This window comes from Mauremys reevesii, linkage group 5 (assembly GCF_016161935.1).
Source record: "Mauremys reevesii isolate NIE-2019 linkage group 5, ASM1616193v1, whole genome shotgun sequence".
Taxonomy (NCBI): Eukaryota; Metazoa; Chordata; order Testudines; family Geoemydidae; genus Mauremys; species Mauremys reevesii.
In genome coordinates, this window is record NC_052627.1 from 121,034,995 (window position 1) to 121,057,050 (window position 22,056).

The 22,056-nt window shown below is 39.3% G+C and overlaps 1 protein-coding gene across 2 annotated transcripts in view; it reads left to right on the forward strand.

Annotated features, from left to right (window-relative positions):
* The window catches only part of LETM1 (leucine zipper and EF-hand containing transmembrane protein 1), a 60,381-nt gene that overhangs the window by 3,477 nt on the left and 34,848 nt on the right, over positions 1–22,056 (forward strand). For both annotated transcript variants that reach the window (XM_039541945.1, XM_039541946.1), the window contains exons 2-5: positions 826–883; positions 8,092–8,545; positions 19,632–19,775; positions 21,749–21,886. In XM_039541945.1, the coding sequence (XP_039397879.1) occupies positions 826–883; positions 8,092–8,545; positions 19,632–19,775; positions 21,749–21,886 (794 nt within the window). The remainder of the gene's footprint in view (positions 1–825; positions 884–8,091; positions 8,546–19,631; positions 19,776–21,748; positions 21,887–22,056) is intronic.

Sequence of the window (22,056 nt, forward strand, 5' to 3'; positions counted from 1 at the left end):
TGTTTCATGACAGAAATCCATTTATACCAGTTTTGTTTTATCTTCGATCCAATTTAATCTTAGTTCATCTTGTTCGTTCAGCAAGTAAGTAGTTTAAGTACTTCTTAGAATCTTAAGTATTCTTCCAGTAAAGATCAAGCCTTTAAGCACCACAGGCTTAAACTTTTGGAGTTACTTTTTTCATGAGAGACATTTTTCACTTGAATTTTAAAAACAAAGACATAGTATGTAAGTTTTTTCTGTATCTGAAGCCTTTTTTAGGGTGTGTAAATTTTAAAAGTAATCCTATCATTCTTGTTACTCGTTTTACAGTAGGGGAAATTTGTTTGTCTACAGCTCTTATCCAAGTGGATGCTTTTCTTGCTTCCTAAACAGGTAATCCTGGTTAAGGTTTCCTAAGGGGGCAGTGCCAAGTACTTTAAGATGCAGATGTTCTCTTTGCAAATATCCCGATTTAAAAATCATCCATATAAGTATAATGCCCTGGCAACAAAGAGCATGAACCTTCTTTTTTCCTTCTGTTGGCCTAGAGCTGGCTAGTTCTCATGCATTGCACATTGCTACAGGGCTAAAGTTGCACATCAGAAGGGACTCTTCAGATCTAGACATACTTCTAAAAGTTAAAATGAAGAAAAATTAATAGTTTTGTAAAACCTTTAAACAACCTACATTTTTGGCCTAAAGTGATGTACCTGACAAGGTTCATTTCTAAAGTAACAATTGGCCTTTTAAAATAATTTACTTCATTATTAATGTTATGGGTGAATTGTCTTCCTAAATTTCAATCTGTTTGCGAATTATTTGTTGTTGTTTTTTCTTTTTCAGGTAACTTGGGAGACCGTACTTGTCTCAGTTGTGTGTCTCTGAGGTTGATAAGCCATACGTAAGTAAGAGTAACATGACACAATTATTTTTCTAGTCTTTTTTAAAACTCTGCCAAACTATCCTAAAAGCTTTAGTACATCATAACGGAACATAGTTACCAGTCTTCTGGACAAGACACACGATTACTAGCCACAACCCATATTACAGAGCCACAAAGCGAGGCCCAAGAATAGTACCTTAGTCATATGCCTATTATGTCCCTTTTGGGAGTAGGAATATGTGACATGTTTTGTTTTTCTCCCAATCTATCCTCCTAGTCTTGTGCCAATGCAGTAAACAAACACTGTTTTTGTGAAAGCAGTAAAAAGTGAATTCATTTCTGATGATCAAATGCAAGTGATGCCACTGGAAGAGGAAACTCTCTCCTTCATAACACTGCTGGTCCAAACTCTACTATCACATACACATATGTAAATGTTGGTCTCGAACCGTTTTGAGCAGTAGTTGATAGGGCCCTACCAAATTCACAGCCCTGAAAAATGCGTCACGGACCATGAAATCTGGTCTTTTTTGTGCTTTTACCCTATACCATACAGATTTAATGGGGGAGACCAGCATTTCTCAAATTGGTGGTCCTGACCCAAAAGGGAGTTGCGGGGGGTGTCACAAGGTTATTTTAGAGGGGTTGTGATATTGCCACCCTTTCTTCTGCGCGGTCTTCAGAGCTGGGTGGCCAGACAGTGGCAGGTGCTGACTGATGGCCAAGCTCTGCAGGCAGCAGCACAGAAGAAAGGGTGGCAATACCATACCATGCCATCCTTACTTCTGCGCTGCTTCTGGTGACAGTTCTGCCTTCAGAGCTGGGTTCCTGGTCAGCAGCTGCCACTCTCCAACTGCCCAGCTCTGAAGGCAGCACTGCCACCAGCAGCAGCAGCAGCACAGAAGTAAGGGTAGCTGTACTGCGACCCTCTTCTCCTCCCTCCCCGCACCACAACTCCTTTTTGGGTCAGAATCCCTACACCTACAACACTGTGAAATTTCAGATTTAAATAGCTGAAATCATGATTTTTAAAATTCTGTGACCATGAAATTGACCAAAATGGACTGTGAATTTGGTAGGGCCCTATTGATAGGGGGCAAGCACAGTTCACTTTAGCCCCACATTCAATAGGCCAAGGCTATATTTACCCTGTGTTATGGTCCCGGCTGAATCCTTCAAGTGGATAGTTGTTATTGCAGTCAACCTTTGGGTCCTGTGCACTTCCCAAGCCTGCTGGGTCTGGGCGGAATCCAGTCACTGTTCATAACTTGGGGCTTCTAAGGCACACTCCTTGGTGAAGACCTCCTGTCTTGCACCCTTCTGATGTGGGACTCCATGAGCCAACTGCCTTAGGCCCAAAAACCAATGCTGAGTCCTCCCAAATCTCCCCAGTCACTTAGAGAGGCTCCCCAAAGTTCCACCTTTCTGATTTATAGTTTAACCCCTCAGGGACCATGTGATATGTAATGCAAGGAACACAGGCTTTGCACAGGAGTTTCTTAGCCACAATAACTTTTGCTCTGAATGCATATAAGAGTTACATATCGTTAGGAAAAACAACAAGCCTATACACTGTGTCCCCTAAGTCTGTGCTCACCCCTTCCTGTGAGTCCTAAGCCTCTGAAAATGTTGGATGGGTGGGCCCTCTCCTGTAGTCCTTTTGTTGTCTGGCAATGGTCAGCCAGTGAGAGTGAAGGAGGCTAGAGCAGTCCTTGCCCTTAGATAAGATTTCTGCCCCTTCTGTCAAGTAACCAACCAGTCAGCTGCAGAACTCCAAACAGGTGGTTGGCTTAGAAATTCCAGCCCCCTGGATCCAAACTGGGAAAATCTAGTTCACTGCAGCCCACTCCTATCTGTAGTAAAGCCATTGTCTCGGGATAGACCCCCTTAATTGGAACACAGTCACAGTGGATGTGTCTTGTGTTCTGGGAGGTATAAAGCATTAAAATAAGTTGCCCTGTGTCTGTCCTTGACAACTTTAGGATGCTATAGTTACCTGCTCAAAATGTAGGTCATATCCTTCAGGAAGGTGGCCATCAGTGGAAAAACACACACGCGCGTGCGCACCCCCTCTCTTCAGTTCCTCTCTATCCATCTGCCCAAGCTGTCATAAAGCCAGGGCCTTCCTGTCTCTATCATTTATGTAAATCATTATAAGCAGTTCATAAGTTATTTTATTCATTCATTCATTCATGCCTGTCACCCCAACCGGGGTATGGGCCGCCAACCACAGATCTCCATAGTCTTCTATCCTGGGCCATTCGCTCTAGCTGGTTCCAGGTATAGCCCATTTTTTTGCTATCAACCTGAAGGTCGCGTCGCCAGGTATTTCTTGGGCGGCCTCTTTTCCGCTTGCCTTGGGGGTTCCACTGCAGTGCCTGTCTGGTGGTGATGGTTGGCTGCTTGCGTAGTGTATGTCCTATCCAGCCCCACCTTCTCCTTCTAATTTCTTCCTCTGCTGGGAGTTGATGGGTCCTCTCCAAGAGGTGGATGTTACTGATGGTGTCTGGCCAGCGGATCTGGAGAATCCTTCTGAGGCAGCTATTAATGAAGGTCTGGATCTTCCTGGTGGTTGTTTTGGTTGTCCTCCAGGTTTCAGCTCCATACAGTAGGACTGATTTCACGTTGGAGTTGAACAGTCGAATCTTTATTGCCAAAGACAGCTCTCTGGAGCTCCAGATGTTCTTGAGCTGTAAGAAGGCTGCTCTTGCCTTAAAGTTATTTTATTAGGTGTATTATACTCAAGTTTTAGTTTTATACAGGGTTTTTTTGGGTGTTGCCCAAGATGGTAGATCTGCATAGGAAAAGAAGATTTGAAGTATTCCGAAAAAAGTACTTTGCCAAAGGCTGTGATGCCTGCAACACCTTTCCCAAAAAGGACCAGAAGGATGGAAAGACTTGACTCTTGTAATGCACAAGTCTAGGAGAGCTTCTTGTGTTTAAAAATAACATTGGGAAGAGTAATCATGAGTAAGGCTGCAAGTCTGTCACGGAGGTTGCAGAAGTCATGGATTCCGTGACTTTCTGTGACCTCCATGATTTCTGCAGCAGCCAGTTTTGCTGATTCCTGGGCAGCTAGCCTTGGGGACCACTGGAGCACCAGTGGCCCCAGAGGCAGTCAGCCACTGCCACCGGAGCAGGGGCCAGTTGTCAGTCCCGGCAGCCCCCCAGAGCAGAACCATAGGATCAGCTAAGGTTTAGTCAGGGGTATTTATAGTAAAAGTCATGGACAGATCACTGGCCGTGAATTTTTGTTTAGCGTCCGTGACCTGTCTATCACTTTTATTAAAAGTACTCTTGACTAAATCTTAACCTTAATCATGAGTAGCGTTGGCACAAAGTCTTCCTCTGTGCTGAAATCAGATGGTAAATACCAGACTGAAAGGGGTTATCTTGTAAATGGTGGCCTTTAAGGAAGTATTCAACTGCATTCCACCAATTCACAATATCAGTCTTTTGGATGGTGCCAGTGGTTGATCACACAGTAAGAAAGTGGTATTCTGTCAAGGATTACATCAACAAACCTAGACAGGATGCTAACGTTAGGGTGGCGGCTTGATTGGTTGGTCAATATTTCCACAAATCTCACCCTTTGAAGGGTTTTTGGAGTGTCTGTTGGGGGGGGGGGACGGGGGACTTAGAAGAGTCACTGGTGTGAACTCTGACCATCTGCATGATCAGTTGGACACGGTTAGGTGAAATTTTCTGCAGTGTAGTTGCTCCGCATCTCTGGCACAATATGGATGCATCCTATATATTATAGAAGCTAGAGTTCTGAATTAACCTATACCATCACTGAATCTGTGGGGTTCATAGTTCCTGCTGGTCAGTGGGAGGTCGTCATAAGAAACTTGCTAGCAGTGGGGCTGTGAAACCATGTCCTGAAAGAGAAAAAGGAGTTTATTTACAAACAGTAGTTCTTGGGGTTTTTTTTATTATTACTTTTTAAAATTGTATTGTCTCTGCAGTGCCACTCTGATCCTTTCTTCTCCCAACTAAATAGGGTTTCCACAAAGAGAGGCGAGTCAGGTATTATATGTTTGATTTTTGGATGTAGGACTTGAGGGAAACGCATGCACCTCCTAACTTCCAAGTGTTCTACAAATGTAGTCCTAACATTTAATTTCCCATTGTATGGGAGTCTTTTCCATACCTCTATTTTCTTTGTCCTTTTCTGGACCACTTGTATTTCTGTTATACTTTTTTGAGATATGGTACCCAAAATTTAACATTGTATCCCTCACCTTAAATACTATCTAGATAATGGTGTTTAAATTTGCTCTTTTTTTTTTTTTTTTTTTGACCACTCCTGGGCACTGATAAGATATCTCCATTGACTGTCCAAAATAATACTGATGTCTGAGTGCTTGATTTAGAATCGGTCAAATGTGGATTAATAGAGCAAACGTTCCTTCAAATGTGTATTATCTTACACTTTTCTACATCAAATTTCATCTTCCATCATGTTGCCCAGTTTTTTAAGGTCCTTTCTCAACTTGATTAAATTTAGTCATCAGCATATTTTACTTGCTTGGCTTTTCTCTTCCTATACTAGACCATAAATAAATACATCAGACATAGTACAGATCCTTTGGACAACTCACTATAAGCCAGCTTCCACGTAGAAAATAGACCACTTCGTTTTACTCTTTCCTGTATCAACAAATGTATAATCTGTGTTACACCTACTCCTGGGGGAATTCTGCACCAAAAAATTAAAAATTCTGAGCATAGTTTTTGAAACTCATATGCAGAATTTTAAATAATTTTGGTAATATATTTCAAAATACTTGTCAACAAGTATGTCTGTAACAGTACAGACACACACAAAAAATTCCCGCAGGAGTAGAGAGAGTTAAAGAAACCCCTGTGACAACCCAGTTCCTGTTTCTTTGTTATGCTTTTGTTGAGTGCCTCAGTCTGGGTGTGTCACACATGCCAGCTGGGCACACTTTGGAGGAAGACTCTGCTCCTCCGGTCTCAGATACCTGGGGAGTAGGGGGTACAAGTATCTGGGTTGGGGGTGGGGAAGTGTCCTGCAGCTGGGCTCTGGTGGGGTGAGGGTGCCAGCAGCAGCCCCTAGTGGCGGCCAGCATCTCCGCAGCACCAGTTCTGCTGCGAAAAATGAAATTTTGCACAGAACATTAATTCTGTGCAAATTCTGCATTGTGCAGCAGCACAGAATTCCCCCAGGAGTGTAGAACATCTCATTTTATTACTGGTTAGTTTCTATCCCTCATTAGACCCAAATTTATCTTTTCTGTACAGGGACCTAGGGTTCCCATTTAACTAATTCCATAAAAATGCTACCTTGCAATTGATACCATGTAGTTATTTTTGTTGAATAAATTAATCCTGTGTAATTTTTAACTTTACAAAAAATAAAATTATGGATCTTAAATAACCTTTGACATCTTGTGATTAAGTACATATCTCTTATTTTCTCTGTAGAAAAGCTGTGCTGAAGAGAGAACTTTGTTACAAAGAATAGTACCAAAAGGTTACCATTAAACTCTTCTTCCCACCTCCCACTTCAAAACAAATCTTCAAATGTAGCCTGTGCATTAGAGTTCAGTTACTTTTAATTATATGGAAAGTTTGAAGGGTTTGTTATTTTGTTACTGAGATCATTAAGGACAAAAGTATGGTTTGACACAAGTCTTAAAGGACCCATTTTAAAAACTAACTGATGAACTAATAGATTTAATTGTACATTTTCAGAAAACTCGTTCTGTATTCAGAGTAAGTGGTGTTATCTTTGGGAGGATATTCTTCTTCATGAGTAACGAAGTGGCTGAATCCCTGCTTTAAGTGCAAACTCAGCTCAGCCTTAACTATAGAAAACTGCAAATGACACTTCCATAATATAATATTTATTAAATCATAGTGTAGGACAGTGGTTATACTAAGCAATTTTGAAAACATTTTCATATGTTAATAATGGGCAGGGGTAGGCTTGAATAAGTTTCTTGGGGAGTACCATATCCTAGGCACCATCACAGCATAGATTTGTTATGACCTGCTATCTTGAGCTATGATGGTTATCAACCAGGGCTGCCCAGAGGATTCAGGGGGCCTGGGGCAAAGCGGGGGAGTTGCTGCACTTGTACTCACCCAGCGGCGGTCCGGGTCTTAGGCAGCGAGGGGCCTTTCAGTCGCTCTACGTCTTCGGCAGCACTGAAGGCCCTCCTCTTCCCCCACTTCCCCTCCCCCCCCCCAGGGCGGCCCTGTTTTCAACTGCCTTTTGGGGATTCCATCATCAACTATAGTTCTATATATCAAGTTAAACTACAGTTCTACACTAAACAAAAACACTGCAGGGATCCCAGTTCATGTCTCATTGATTAATATCAAATTTGCTTGCTTTATAAGTAGAAAAAAAAGCTCTTTCTAAATGCCAGCCCTGAAAACTTAAGCTGGGAAAAATCAAAGCTATTTCAGTCCTATAATTTAGCAGGGGTGACTTCATGCTTGAATTTCAGTTAATACAGAATTAACTGCAGTTAATTTAAATGTTACATTTAATACTTCAGTGTTCTAGATGGTAAGAAAAATGCTAAAGTACAAACCTGATTGCATTTAGGGAGTGGTTCTAATTTTGTACATGTAATGAGCACTTTTGGAACAATGCCTTTATGTTCATTTTCAGAATACATTTAATTCTCCTTTAGAAAGGGATCAAAAGGGGTTAATGAAATAGGAGTCTGTTGTCCTATAAAGACCATTGATAAGATTGAGCTTGCAGTTTCAGCAGACCAAGTATCTGCTGGAGAAAGAAGGTTAGAGGTAAAGAGATGATAAAGGGGTAAACTTTTTAAGTAGGTTTGTCTGATACTGATTTCCTTTCTCCCCCTTAATCCTAGCAGCTTGTACTTTGTGTTCCATCCACATAGTATAGGCGATATGAAATGCTTTAGATAAGTTACTTCTTACTGATTTCTAGTTTTACTTCTGCACTTAACTTTCTAAATTGAAAGCACTTCTGGTCACTATTTTTCTCACTTTTTGAAATTTTGAAACAGTTTTTTTTCCTTCCTTGAAAGTAGTTTACAGGAAAAGACCTTGTTCGTAAGTTATGACGTTGTGTATATAATCACTGTTTTCAAGTGATAGTGGCACATACACCTTTTGATCTTTATAATCGTGATTTTAAACATATAGTAGAACTTTCTCCTTTAGCACATATTGTTGGATCTCTTAAATGCCTTTTTCTTTCTTTCTTAAAGGAATGTACACTTCAAATATTGCACTAGTGTCCACCCTGTTTACATTTACTCCAAGAAAGAGCAGTACAGTTGTTGGACTAAAGGACCTGAACAAATGTACTTCAAAGTTGTGAGCTCTCCTGGCTCATGGACTCAGCTTGCAAGTTTGGGCATTTTGGGGCCCCAATACCTTCCAGTACGGTGGTGGCATTCTTCACATCCACGTAATGATGACTCCATGGTGGAAAAGTCACTGAAGTCTTTAAAGGATAAAACCAAGAAGATGGAAGAAGGAGGCCCTGTATATAGTCCAACAGTAGAGGTTGTTAAAAAATCTCTTGGACAGAAGATTGTGGATGAGGTGAAGCACTATTATCATGGCTTTCGATTGTTATGGATTGACACAAAAATTGCTGCAAGAATGCTCTGGCGAATACTTCATGGCAACGTTTTGTCTCGCCGGGAACGGAGACAGGTAATGAGTACATGTAGTCTGTTCTATTTACTATTGAGTGATTAGACTCCTTGCCTGGGTTAAGTTGAGTAGGTTCTTTGTCTTTTTTTTTTTTTTCCTTCTTCTTTTCTTTGTATTTAGAATCAATAAGGTTACCTCTAGCATCCCTAGTTAAGGGAACTTTACCCAGTATCTGATGCAGCCAATTGAAAAAAAGACTGAGCGTTATTCATATCACATAAACAGTATCTATACTTATGTGTCTCTTACTTTATATTAGTGAATCTCCCAAACATAGGACTGGCCTTCACTATGGAGCTAACTCAGCACAGCTGCAATTGATGCAGTGGCATTGATTTAGCGTGTCTAGTGAAGACACGCCCAACTGATGGGAAAACGCTTTCCCGTCGATTTCTGTACTCCGCCTCTCGGAGTAGCAGTGTGGGTAGGAGAGTGTCTCCCGTCGACATAGCATAGTGTGGACCCCATTGTAAGTAGATCTAAGTTGCGTCTAATTGTTATGCTATTCACGTAACTCAGATTGCGTAGTTTAAATCAACTAGCAGCTGTAGTGTAGACAAGCTCTTAGTTTTGATCATAATTGTGTGACTTAGGATCAGAGACCAAGTTATCCCAAAGCTATAGACACTTCAGAATTATGACTGTTAACTATGCAAAATAATTGTATTTGTGCTTTCTTATTGTTCCATTAAATAATTGGACAGTCACCCACATTTAATGCATTGTTTCAAGATTAAAATTAAATTATAATTTTACATTTTTTCCACAGCAGCATGTCTGCGGTTTATCAATTTGTCACAACACGAACACTATCAACATTTAGTGATTTATTTTTCTATTGAATATCCCTTTTTGCAAAACCTATTTATTGAAGATTATAACTAAATAATGACAAGATCTCCTGTACAAAGGAACAATGTAGGGGAAAAGTACTGTATTGTATATAAAAAATGAACATGCATACAGATGCTGCAGCTGTTCTATTCAATAGGTGTTTTTTTTATATCAATTTTTTTTAATGCACTTATGCAACATGCAGTAAACATTTCTTCTGACAAATGGGACATCTTTTACTAGTCAACTGTCAAAATATAATTTTTCAGGTTTTTTATGTACAAAAAATAATTATGCAATACTGTGGACCAATTGCTTACCAGAAATCATCATGTTTGAAAACCAAGTTATTTGAACTATTATAGTAGATGCCCTGAGTGTAGAATGGAAAAATGAATATTTTATTTGTGTACAAACAAAATAGACTAATTTGAAAACACATGGAACCACTTGTGTGAGCTATGATTCAAACCAGAATAAATCTTAACACAATTTAGAGGTTGATGTTAAGAATGTTTCCCATTGTGCTTGGATTTGAAGGTATGTTCTCAACTCTGAATTTAAACCAGGCTTGTAGCTTTGATTTATTTTCTTAAAACTATTTTTAGTACAAGGACTGAAAATGGACAGGTTCTTCTAAAAGGAGATGATTTAACTAAATTGTAGTTGTTATATTGTGTGACCCAAAACATACAGTAGTACATTCTCAGACACACAGAATGTAGAAAATTTTGTGTCAAATAATGCATTGAATGTCCTTAGATCTTGTTTTGGTTTTCTTCAAAGTAAAAAAGTGCATTAAGTTTAAAAAACAATAAAAAAAAAATAATCAAAGCTGTCTCTTTATGACAATAGAGCACCTACAAGAGGGCAGTGTTTATACTGTACTGGACACATGGGAGGCAGGTAGACTGAGAGTATATTTGGTACATTGTCCTTTTAAATATTTTGTCAGATCAATGAAGCAGCTAAGTAGTCTTGACATCGTGTGTTTCAACTCACTTAAGAAATATCTGAAATTTATTTTTTAGGCTATTGGCACATGTAGGTAAGTCACGTATTGTAATACTGGATATGTGTTAGAAATCCAAGAGGAATTATTTCTTTTCAGTTTTTGGCTTCACATGTACTAATCTATGAAGGTTTATAGGTGTTAAATTGGAATATCTTTGTGAGATGTTTTCAAGAACTTGTGAAAGTTGCTCAAAGGAAAACTAATCCTATTTGTAAGGAACATGTGTTCGGTGAGAGGCAATAGTGGTTTTGTGAATTACTGGTTGACAATGAGGTATTTCTTTAGTTTTAAAAAGTTTCCCATAAAACCCTGAACCAAAGATTTATATATTACATTGACCAAGGGTCTTCAACTTGTATTAAAAGAATATTTAAAAAGTCTTAAAGGGGTGAGTTCAGCAGCTTAAAGTTTTGCCTGCTGTTGGCACAAAAAACAGGTAAGATTACTACAACCAGAAAAGATTAGAAAAGAAGAATCTTTCAGTTCATTTAATTACAGTATAATACCTAGCTCTTATACAGTGCTTTTCATCCATAGATCTGAAAGCATTTTCCAAAGGAATTCAGTATAATTATCCCCACTTTACAGATGGGGAAACTCTAAAAGGGAGGTGACTTGCCCAAGATCACCCAGAAACCTGGGTCAGAAACAGAGATGGAACCCAAGTCTCCTGAGTCCCAGTCTACTGCCCTGTCCATTAGGCCACGTTGTGAATGTTCTGTCATTATCTCCATTGCACAGTCTAGTTAGTCAGTTTTGTCTATTTGTATGTGAGTCTTTCCTACAACAAGAGTGAAAAGCATTTTTTAAAATAGGAAAGTGTAAATAACAAAAATTGGTAGGCAGAAAGGGGCTGCAGCTCTGGGTACCTCTGATATCTACTACTTTAACTCATTTTTTGAAATCGACTAGATTGAGGAGATGATGCCTCTGAAGTTTTGTAATTTAAACTGTTACCTAGTTTGCATGATTTACCACACTGGTGAATTGCATACAAATTTTTCTTAGAGAATTAAAGGCATAGCTCTGAAGCTGCTCAGTGCTTCTCAAGGTTAGGCCCTTAAATGCCTACTAGAGTGAAATTCACTTTAGCGCAGAGTGCCTGCACAAATGGGGGTGGGTCCATGCTCCAATTATGCAGCACCTTTTAAGGGGCCTTCTGCAAGGTTGTAAGTTTCATCCAGTAATGAATTACACAACTTGCTTTGAAGTAGAACTTTATTTTAAACTTTAACTGTAATTTTCTATTAGTATTTCAGAAATGTTTAAATGATGGGACGGATGGTCTACAGAGGCAAGCATTAATCACTTGTGATGCTAAATCTTCAAAGAAAATAAATCATACATTTTAATTGAAAGCGCGTTTTGAAAACTTCCAAGCTATCATTTTAATTTGAACACTGCTTTTATTTTTATATCAATAAATTGGATTTCAATTTTATGTTGGTGCTTCTGAATCTTTAGAGAGAGGTTTTTCCCAAAAACAAATAGGAGAATATATGAGGAGGGCTTGCATGGAGGTAAAAATAGAGAATTATCTTGGTAGCTGGAGTTATGTGTGAGGAAGAGATGCCAGAAAGAACAACATTGCAGAACAAAGGTATTAAAAATATACAAATTGCTGAATTTGGTACCATAATTATATGAAATTATGGACTTACACATTGTACATTGACTGTCTAGGTTATAGAATCCGTCTTTTCAGACCTCAGGCTGACCCCAAGACATCTGTTATAACACTTTGTTGCCCAGTAATGGGCCAAGCAGGTGTCAAGCAAAAATAATCGCACATTCTGGTTGGTGGGTTATAATGTTTTATATGTAGATAGCATGTAATTAGTCAATATGTACCATCTTCCTTGTGACTTTTCCCCCCCGGTGGAACTAATTTTTTTTTTTTTTAAAGAGAAATTTATTTTATATCACTTGGCTGTCACAGAGGTAGGCGGGGGTGTCCCTTTTTCTTTTTAGTAGGTGGCAAACAATTGCAATCTGCTTTCGTTGTCTTTTTCCTCTTTCCCTTTTCCCCTTGCAAGTGTGCACATGCCATTACTTCCTACAGGCTCTCATTTTCTTATCTCACCAGGAGTAGCAGAGGTAAAGCACCTCTAGAAAAGTTGTTCACACAAGTTTTTTGTATTTAGTGCTATACAAAGAAAAAGCAGATTAAAATTTTGGTACTGACTTTGATTAATGTGATACATTGATGTTTTAACTACGATTGCAAAATAGAGGTATTACATTTATTAAAAACCATGACACTCTAGCACTTAGTCCAAAAAGTGAAACAACTCTAGAAATAGGTCTTCCTAACTTTATACTGGTTCTCACATTGGTGGCATATGGCTAACGTTTAAAAATAATGAACAGAGGAGGAGTGTAGTACTCCTGAAGGAGAACTTGGAATGTTCTGCTATCAGGATAGCAGTATATTTTAGTCTTTAAAAAAAAAAAAAAAAAAATCAAATGAAATAAAACTGTCTTGATAGTGGCTTTAAATTCCTGGAAAAAGGAAACCTTTCAGTAAGAAAATTAAAAACCTTTTTAAAAATTCAATATATTAAGACTGTTGGGGAAGAAAGTAGGGCTTTAATTACTTTCACACACAAAGGTTGAGAAGCTGTAAAAACAAAATTAACTGTTTGGAAACTGGCATAATTAAAAGACCCCAATTGAGTGATACAGACATATAAAGTTACTGATTAACTTGTACTAATTTTCCCTTTATCAGCCTGCATTGACAGAGTTAGTGAGTGGAACACTTCTTATAGCAGTTTAGTTGACAGCAAATAGTTGAGGGGGTTTTGGGCAAAGGAGGGAGGCGGAGGGGGGCTTGAGAAAATAGTAATAAGGAATCTTGGGGGAAAAAATAGTTTATTCTTAAAGCAAGAATAAAACACAGCTGGCTATATTCAGAGTCTTCATTGTCTAAACTGCACACACTATCACGACCACCTTGCACGTTTGGTAATCTTGTGCAAAATATGAAAATATCCTCATTTTCACATGTAGTTGTTGTAATTACATGCTTTTTTGTAGGTAGTTTAAAAAAAATCAGTAGAGCCCTGCAAACCTGCAGATATCCACTTACTATCTGCGGACCATGTTTGGATCATAGATCGGATGCGGATACACATTTTGTATCCACTCAGAGCTCTAAAAATCAGGCTCTTGATGAGTATACTAAAATGTTTTAAATCCATGGTATAATCCATCTTTGCTAGATTAACAAAAATAAATTCTATATTGTGATAGTTTGCATATATGCATAATGTTAGTGTGCACACACTGTTTTTATCTGTATATCTAAAACTTCACAAAGTTGGGTGGTATTACCTCTGTTTCACAGATACTGAGTGACAAAAGTTGTAACTTTAGTTAACATGGCAGAACTAGAACCCAGCGGTCTTAAATTCTGTATCCTATTCACAGGACCACACTGCTTCTAACATGTTAAGATGTGCAAATCAGGACAGAAAGCTGGAAGCACTGCTGTTGAAAGACTGGTCTTGTCTTTAGGTAGCTTGTACAGGATCTGACTGAGGATATGTTGTTCCTAAGTGCTGTTGTCTAGCAGTGATTGAACTGTGCTGCTTGCCATGGGTTGGTGATCTGCTGCATTGCCAGGTTTTTTCCTTGTCTGAGCTTTGATCTAAAGCAGGGGTCAGCAACCTTTCAGAAGTGGTGTGCCAAGTCTTCATTTATTCACTGAAATTTAAGGTTTTGCGTGCCAGTAATACATTTTAACATTTTTAGAAGGTTTCTTTCTATAAGTCTATAATATATAACTAAACTATTGTATGTAAAATAACTAAGGTTTTTTTTTAAATGTTTAAGAAGCTTCATTTAAAATTAAATTAAAATGCAGAGCCCCCCGACTGGTGGCCAGGACCTGGGCAGTGTGAGTGCCATTAGGCGGCACGCGTGCCATAGGTTACCTACCCCTGATCTAAAGTGTGCTTCTCTAACATAAAAGGCCTTGTTTCACACAGGTTTTTTTGTAGTGCTGTAAGTTACTTTTTCACACTGGCACAGTATGTTTGTAGTTTACTCCTGGGGGAACTACACCAAAAAAAAATTCTGTGCACAGTATTTTAAAATTCTGCATATTTTCTGTCAAAATAAGGCATTATAATCAAGCTGGTTTAAATAAATTACCAAAATAATTAAAACTACAATACAATGGATGGAGAATGGGAGTGGGGAGCATTGGAGGAAATCACCAATCCCCCTCTAATAGTAATGTAGCTAGTATTGACCCTTTACTTCTAGTTATTAGTCAACAAGTATATGCAGCCATATGGTCAGTGTTACATCATAGGCAATTGAAGAGCAAGTGAGGGCTGGGGACTCACTCGTAATTTATACTGGATACTGGCCATCTCCAAAAAGGTCAGTAGCAAACAGTTCATGGAGCACATTTTGATAGGAAATTTTTTTCATTCCAAAAATTTAGACCAGTTCTAATCACTAAAGTACCATAAGCATTTATAAGGTTATACTGTCCTTTACAAGAAGACTCCTTTACACCACTCTGACAATGTAAAGGAGCCTTAAAATGTTTACACCTGTTTTATACTTGTTGGGGAATTCACGAAGAACAGTGGAACAATTCACCAAGCAGGCAGGCTGCTACATTCTGCACTGCCTGAGGGAACAGAGCCTGTCCCACACCTACCTCTTCGGAAACACCCCAAAGCCCTTCCCCTCCACACTGAGCGTGCCGCAGTAGCAAGCGAGAGGGACAGTGTGTGTGTGTGTGTGTGTGTGTGTGTGTCTCTCTCTCTCTCTCTCTCTCTCATGCATGACGCCCCCCCCTCCCCCCCCCCCCCCCGTGCTGATTTACATTTCTACCAGCTGCTCAGGGGGCACATGACCGTTCTTGTGGCTTCCCTTTGCTTCCCCGTCAGAAGTCCTTTTTCTGCAGGGAAGCAAAGAAATCTGCGGGGGCCACGAATTCTGTGCATGTGCAGTGACGCAGAATTCCCCCAGGAGTAGTAGTTGGATAGCAACACTAGTGTAAAAACCTTCAGTGTAGAAAAGGCTTGATTTACAAAAAGGCACTTATTGCAGTTTTAAAATACAACTTTGTTTTTTTCATTATATGGAGCTAGAGACAATGAAGGAATGTCAACTAGAAATAGGCTTTGTGGTACATTAGATGGTTAGATCACCGCATTTCAGCAAAATAGTTAACTTCTGGATGACCAGTTATCATAAGATTAGAACCAAAGGACAATCAACTCTTTTCACATCCTTTCTTTAAAACGTATTCAACCCTTTTAATGCATTTATCTTAATCTAGTGTGATTCTGAATAATATAAAATTTCAGGTTGGTCAAACAGGTTTCAAAATCCTCGCTGCTAGAGCATACACTCACTGTTGGATTTATTTATTTATTTATTTATTTTAAAGTAAACATTTTTTGAAACCTTAAACCTTAAATCTCTTGACAGTCTCTGGTGAAATCTTATCTTCACACCAACTGACAAATGAGTTATATTTCTGCCTCCCCTTTCCTTCCTCTCTGGAAGCAATTATGAACAGATATCCAAGTAACCTGACCACATTAAGAGCAATAGTAACACGGCTCGGGAAATCAAACTATTGCTCTTGTAAAACCAAAAAAATCACTGTCAAAATCCTGTTTTTATAGAGGCTAGTGAATTTAATCATGTGTGGAGATCAGTTAGGCCAAACCACAGTATAACTGGCACAAGTTCTGCTGTGTGAGAGAAGCTGCACAGTGATTGTGGTGCTGGGTGTCATGAAACCAAGCTCTCTGGTGCTGTTCTTTGCAGAGAGTGTAGATTGGGGGCAGAGCCATTGAGTCTCCAGCCATGTATTAATTAGTGGCGTGAATCTGCTGGCCATAAACCTTGTTGGGTTGGAGGGAGAGTAAATGGTGGTGGCTATAGCTGTGTGTAGGTTACAGGAGGGGCTACAGAGTGGCTGTAAGGGGTTCTTGTGTTCTGATGCCACATACACTTCTACCTCGATATAACGCTGTCCTTGGGAGCCAAAAAATCTTACCGCATTATATCAAACTTGATTTGATCCGCCAGAGCGCGCAGCCCCGCTTCCCCGAAGCACTGCTTTACCGCGTTATATCGGGTGGTGTTATATCGGGGTAGAGGTGTAGTTAGGTTGTAATTCTCCATTATACTTGGACTTAGGATAGGAGATTTGGATTTCACCTTAAACAAACATAGATGCATCCGACGAAGAGGGTATTTACCCACGAAAGCTCATGCTCCAATACATCTGTTAGTCTATAAGGTGCCACAGGACTCTTTGCTGCTTTTACAGATCCAGACTAACACGGCTACCCCTCTGATACTATATTTGTATATGTACATAGAGATTTTAATGATTTATAAGCATAAAATTTGAGTTTTTTTGCATTCTTTTTAAGAGAATGAAGGAAATAATTCCATATGTACCTTATCTGAATTTCAGTTCTCTCTCGTGTTTTCATTTACTTACTCAGAACTTTTAAATCTCTTCAGTGTTCATTAACTTTCCATTTTTGGAATGAATAAGTCTCTTTTGAGCCTGCAAACAGTGGATCAAAACTTTCAAATTTGGATGTTTAAAATTTTCTGGCTCCTGAATAAAAATGGCCTAACTTTTAAGTGTTGCTGAGCACGTGCTGCTTCCAAAAGGATCTTACAGTTGAAATTTCAGTCAGGTCTAGGAGAACTTTTGCAAGTATAGTATAATGGTGTACTATGCCAGCAAAGCACTCCTAGTGTGGATGCAGATTATACCAGCAAAACTGCACTGTAGCTCTATAGCTTGTTCCAAGACACCTTACTCCTCCATCCCCAGCGAAACAACTGGTATAGGTTATCCCAGTGTCTGCATTGGGGACTTTTGCTAGCACAGCTATTTTGATCAGAGATCATACCTTGTCACACTGACTAGCATAGCTGTAGTTATCAGTGAAGTCTGTGGTGTAGAGCTGGCCTTCAATCTTTAATTGTAGATTTAGAAACTGACCTACATTGCCAAGTACCTGGATTGCTTGCATCAGTGGTAGTCAGTTATTTATCATCCAGGTATATATTTCTTGTTCAAGGTATAGTTAAGTTCCAGAGTCCAGAGAAACATTTTTCACACTGCAGTAAAAATAATAAGTAAATACAAAGATTTTGCAGATCCTGGTGGTCCAGATTTGGCCTGCGGTCCGCCTACTGACTACCCTTGGCTTACATGATAAAACAGGTACAAGCCTATCAACATAAGGGCCAAAGCAAAAGCTTTCACTCCCTAATGTAATTTAAATTAACAAGTATGCAACTAGTGCTCAAAGGACTAGTGTGTGTGTACTATGTAATGCTCTGAAAGTAATAAGTTGGGGGGACATACTCTTTTCAGGTAGTTCAAGATTTGGGCATGAAGGCATCTGCCTGATCTGGAGGATTACACTTCATTTCCTTCCACTCCAGAAAAGCTGTGATTTGTTTAGAACAGTTGTGCACATTACAGTTAAATTAAATATATATCACAATTATTACGAGTTGAGGAAAAACGACTTCATTTGCTCTTGGTTACTCAGTCTCCAGTACATCATACGTCTAAGCAGAGGAGCGGGAGCAGAAATCAAAATGAATAAAAAGGGAAGTTTAAGCTGCTTTGAGGACCAACAATCACCATCTCCTGTGTTTAGGTGCTTTCTAGGGTTAAGTGAGATTTAACAATCCCATTGAGACACAGTGAGGCTAATTATGTGCTTTGGAAATACTTTCACCCATTTTCAGTCTTGTAGAAACACTGGCACTGAACTCAAGTGTGTGGTAACTTACGGAAAAAAAGAAACCTTTTATTGTGATTGCATTTATATAGATATTTAAGTCAAGCATATTAGTCTAAATGTCTTAACCATTCAGCAGCTGACAGAAGGGCATTGAGCATGGAGTGTCACTTATTTGCAACACCTCTAATGCCACTGTGTTGAAGCATTGGAGCTTTGCCCACAGGTGCCATACTGTTGGATCTATCAAAAGATAGGCATTGGCTATGCTGGGAGCTTGTTCTTGGACCTAGTATGCAATCTGGAGGTGACACTGAGGTTGTTTTAAAGGAATTGTTCAAACAGGGTGCCTTGAAATAAGACAATATACTGGTGGAATAGACCGATCTTTAAACTGGAGTAGTTGTAGCTTGTCTTGCACCTTAAGGCTTGTTGCCTGATGTCAGAAAGGGCAATGTTGGACAGGACTGGCAGCTAGGTGAAGTTGGTTGGTCTCATAGTACCAGTTATTTCACATAGTTAGAGCCCTGCGCAGATAAAATATTTGTATCCGTTCCACGATCCGCAAAATGGTCTGCAAATATCTGCATCTGCTGATATAAAGTGGATATTGGTGGATTTGCAGGGCTCAACACTAGCTCCACAGGTCACCGTGCATCACACACAACTATCTCCCTCCTCCCCCACGCCCCACCCACGCTCTACAGAGACCTCCTGCCCTGCCATATCTCCATCCTCGCGCCGGGGAAGGAGGCTATAATCCTGGGCCCTTGTGTGCAGCGCCGCCCTCCAGGTGGGGAACTCAAACACACCTGCGCAGCCGCCACAGCTCTAATACAGACAGACAGCGGCGACAACTATGCTCCTCTCAGTGCTCGGTGTTGCCGCCCACTAGTTAAAGTACAACACCACCTCTTTCAAAAAGGCACTTCATTCACTATGCAGGAGCAAACTGTCGTGTTCCTTTCTGGGAGTTGTAGTTTACCTCCTCTGTCTGAGCAAGCTGGGGAGTACAGTTTCCAGAATCCCAGGCAGCCTATTGCCATATATTGCAGCCCACTGCTGCGTGAATAGAGAGCTGAGCTGGAACCCGAGGGCTGGGTGATAGCCGCTCTGTTTGGGTGAGTGTGTGCTGCAGTCAGAACTCTGTCCTGCTCCTCCATCTCACATCTGCTCACCTCCTGGGCCCCACACCTTCTGCTGTTGGGGCCAGAGCATTTATCTTACTCCCATTCTGTCTTTTACAGCATCACCCTGATTTCTGTGGGGAGATCGCTAGAGCCTTGCGCGGGTCGTGATTTGGAGCAACTCAACTCATCATATCCTGTAGTTTCTGAGAATTGGAAATATCTTCATAGAACACATGTATTTGCTGGTTTAAATTGTAATATAGATGTCTATATTAAGCATTGTTTTGTTTTTAATGTTGCCGTGTAAAATTTTTGTTCTTGTCTATTAATGCCTCTCATTTTTCTTCCAGTTCCTTCGGATATGTGCTGATCTCTTTCGCCTGGTTCCTTTCCTAGTCTTCGTTGTTGTTCCGTTCATGGAGTTTCTGCTTCCAGTAGCCCTTAAGCTGTTCCCTGGTATGCTTCCTTCAACATTTGAGACAAAATCTAAGAAGGTAACCACAGCGTAGATTTACAATCAGTCAAATATTTAACAAGAACTAAACTATACTTGAAATTTTAACTTGCTCCTTGTCGCAACTTCATAAGCAAAAGCCGTGTTTTGTTTCTTGATAGCAGGGTGCTATCGTTTTCCTGGGTTACAAATTGCTAACTGTTTAACAAAACAGTTTTAATAGTTTATTCCTATTTAACCTGGCTGGGATATTGTTAGCCAGAATCATACTTTAAAAGTTTCTACCATAGTTCTAGTGAAAGTGTGCTCAGTTCCTTAAGCATTGGATTTGATTTTAACAATTTACAAAACTTTGTTATGTCAGAAGTTGATAAAATCGTATTCATAGACAACCCTATTTAAAGATGTAGGTAAGCTTAAGAGTAAATATCAGTAATATAAGGGTGAAAATTCCTTTTTTTTTTAATAACTATCCATTAAAAAGCCAGGAAATCAAAATTAAAATTTTCATTGTAAGAAAATGCAGCCTTGAACTGTATTGAAATTCATGGTTAAAGGCCACCTCCTCTTCTGCATACCTCCACGATGGTGAAGGAAAGATGTGGATCTTTCCTTTTTTTTTTTTTTTTTTTTTCAGGGTGTGGGAGAAAAACCGTTTTTTAATGGAAAGAGTTGCAACACTAAGGAGTGGTGGCTCTTACCTAAGTATCATATGCAGAGGAGAGTAGGTTGGCTTGTTCCACTGAATAAAACCCTCACTTTATTAAATTCAGACTGAATTATGCACGTAACTTACATAGCACTAACATGACATAAAATTGATAGATTTTAAGGCCAGACAGAGATCTTTGTGATCTAGTCTGACCTCCTGCATAATCCAGGTCACAGACTTCCCTGAACTAATTCCTATTTCAGGCCTAACAGCTGTAGTTAAACTAAAGTATATCTTTTTTAAAAACATCCAATCTTGATTTTAAAATGTCCAGTGATTGAGAATCCACCCCTTCATAGGTTGTTCCAGTGGTTAATTAACCTCACTATTAAAAGAAAATAAAATGCCTTTTATTTCTAGCTGGAATGTTTAGCTTCAGTTTTTAGCAGGTGGCTCTTGCTCTATCTTTTTCTGCTAGACTGAAGACCCCTCTATCAGATTCCTATTCTCCATGTAGGTACTTATACATTATGATGAAGTCACTTCTTAACCATCTCTTTGATACGCTAAATAAATTGAGCATTGTAAGTCTCTTAAATGGGTATTCCAATTATCATTCACATTTTTCTGTTTAAATTTTCTCCCAGTTGATCTGACTCATAATTTTCAGCTTTGTGAAATTGTTGCTTTGAAAGTGACAAGTATACATTTTACTGGTTGGGACTTTACATTTGTTATGTGCAAACAAAATAATCAAGTCAGGAGCACTTTTTTGCTAAGCAACCGCTAACTTTTAATTCTGTGATCAATTCATATTTATCTGCCAAGGTGAGGTCTAATATAAAATTCAGATTCCTCTGTGTTGGATGCAACCCTCCTTGAAATTTCTAAAAGTTATAGATGACTCAAACATTTTAGTATTGGCAGCCTGAGATGACCAGTTTGTCACTCAGATAAAAGATCCTCCAGATAACGTAAGTGCTTAAGGAGCTGGTCATCCTGTTTGCTCTTGGAATTTGGTGGTCTGTGGCAGACACCAACTAGTACTCCATCTTGTGATTGTCTGTTAGACCATCAATCCATAGAATTCAAGACAATTTACTTCCTAGTTAGTGACTCAGAAACAGGTAATGCCATTTTTGACAGTGCCACTCTCCCAACTCCCTTTTGTCTAGTCAGTCCTTCGTAAACAGGTTATAGATGGAAAATAAATGGCAACTGATCAAATGCTGTGGTGTAATGACATCTAACATACTCTGGTATTGGAAAAACCTCTGGAGCCTCAGAGAGAGAGGTTTACAAGTAGGGGGAAGGGGATCTCGGTGGGTATAATAAAGCAAACATGCTCTTCTATTTTATAGGAGGAGAGATTGAAGAAAGAATTGAGAGTGAAACTTGAAGTGGCAAAATTTCTTCAAGACACTATTGAGGAGATGGCCTTAAAAAATAAAGCAGCCAAAGGAAATGTTACTAAAGATTTTTCTACCTTCTTTCAAAAGGTAAAAATATAACCTTGTACTCTGTTCACATAAAAAGGTAAATATCTTGATATTTTTATCTTACTAAGCAATAGACAGTGGTGAAGAAGAAAACTAAGCTTGTGGCATAATCTGTTGCTGCTTATACCATGGTCACCTATCTTTACTCATTATGTTGGGCTTAAGTGAAT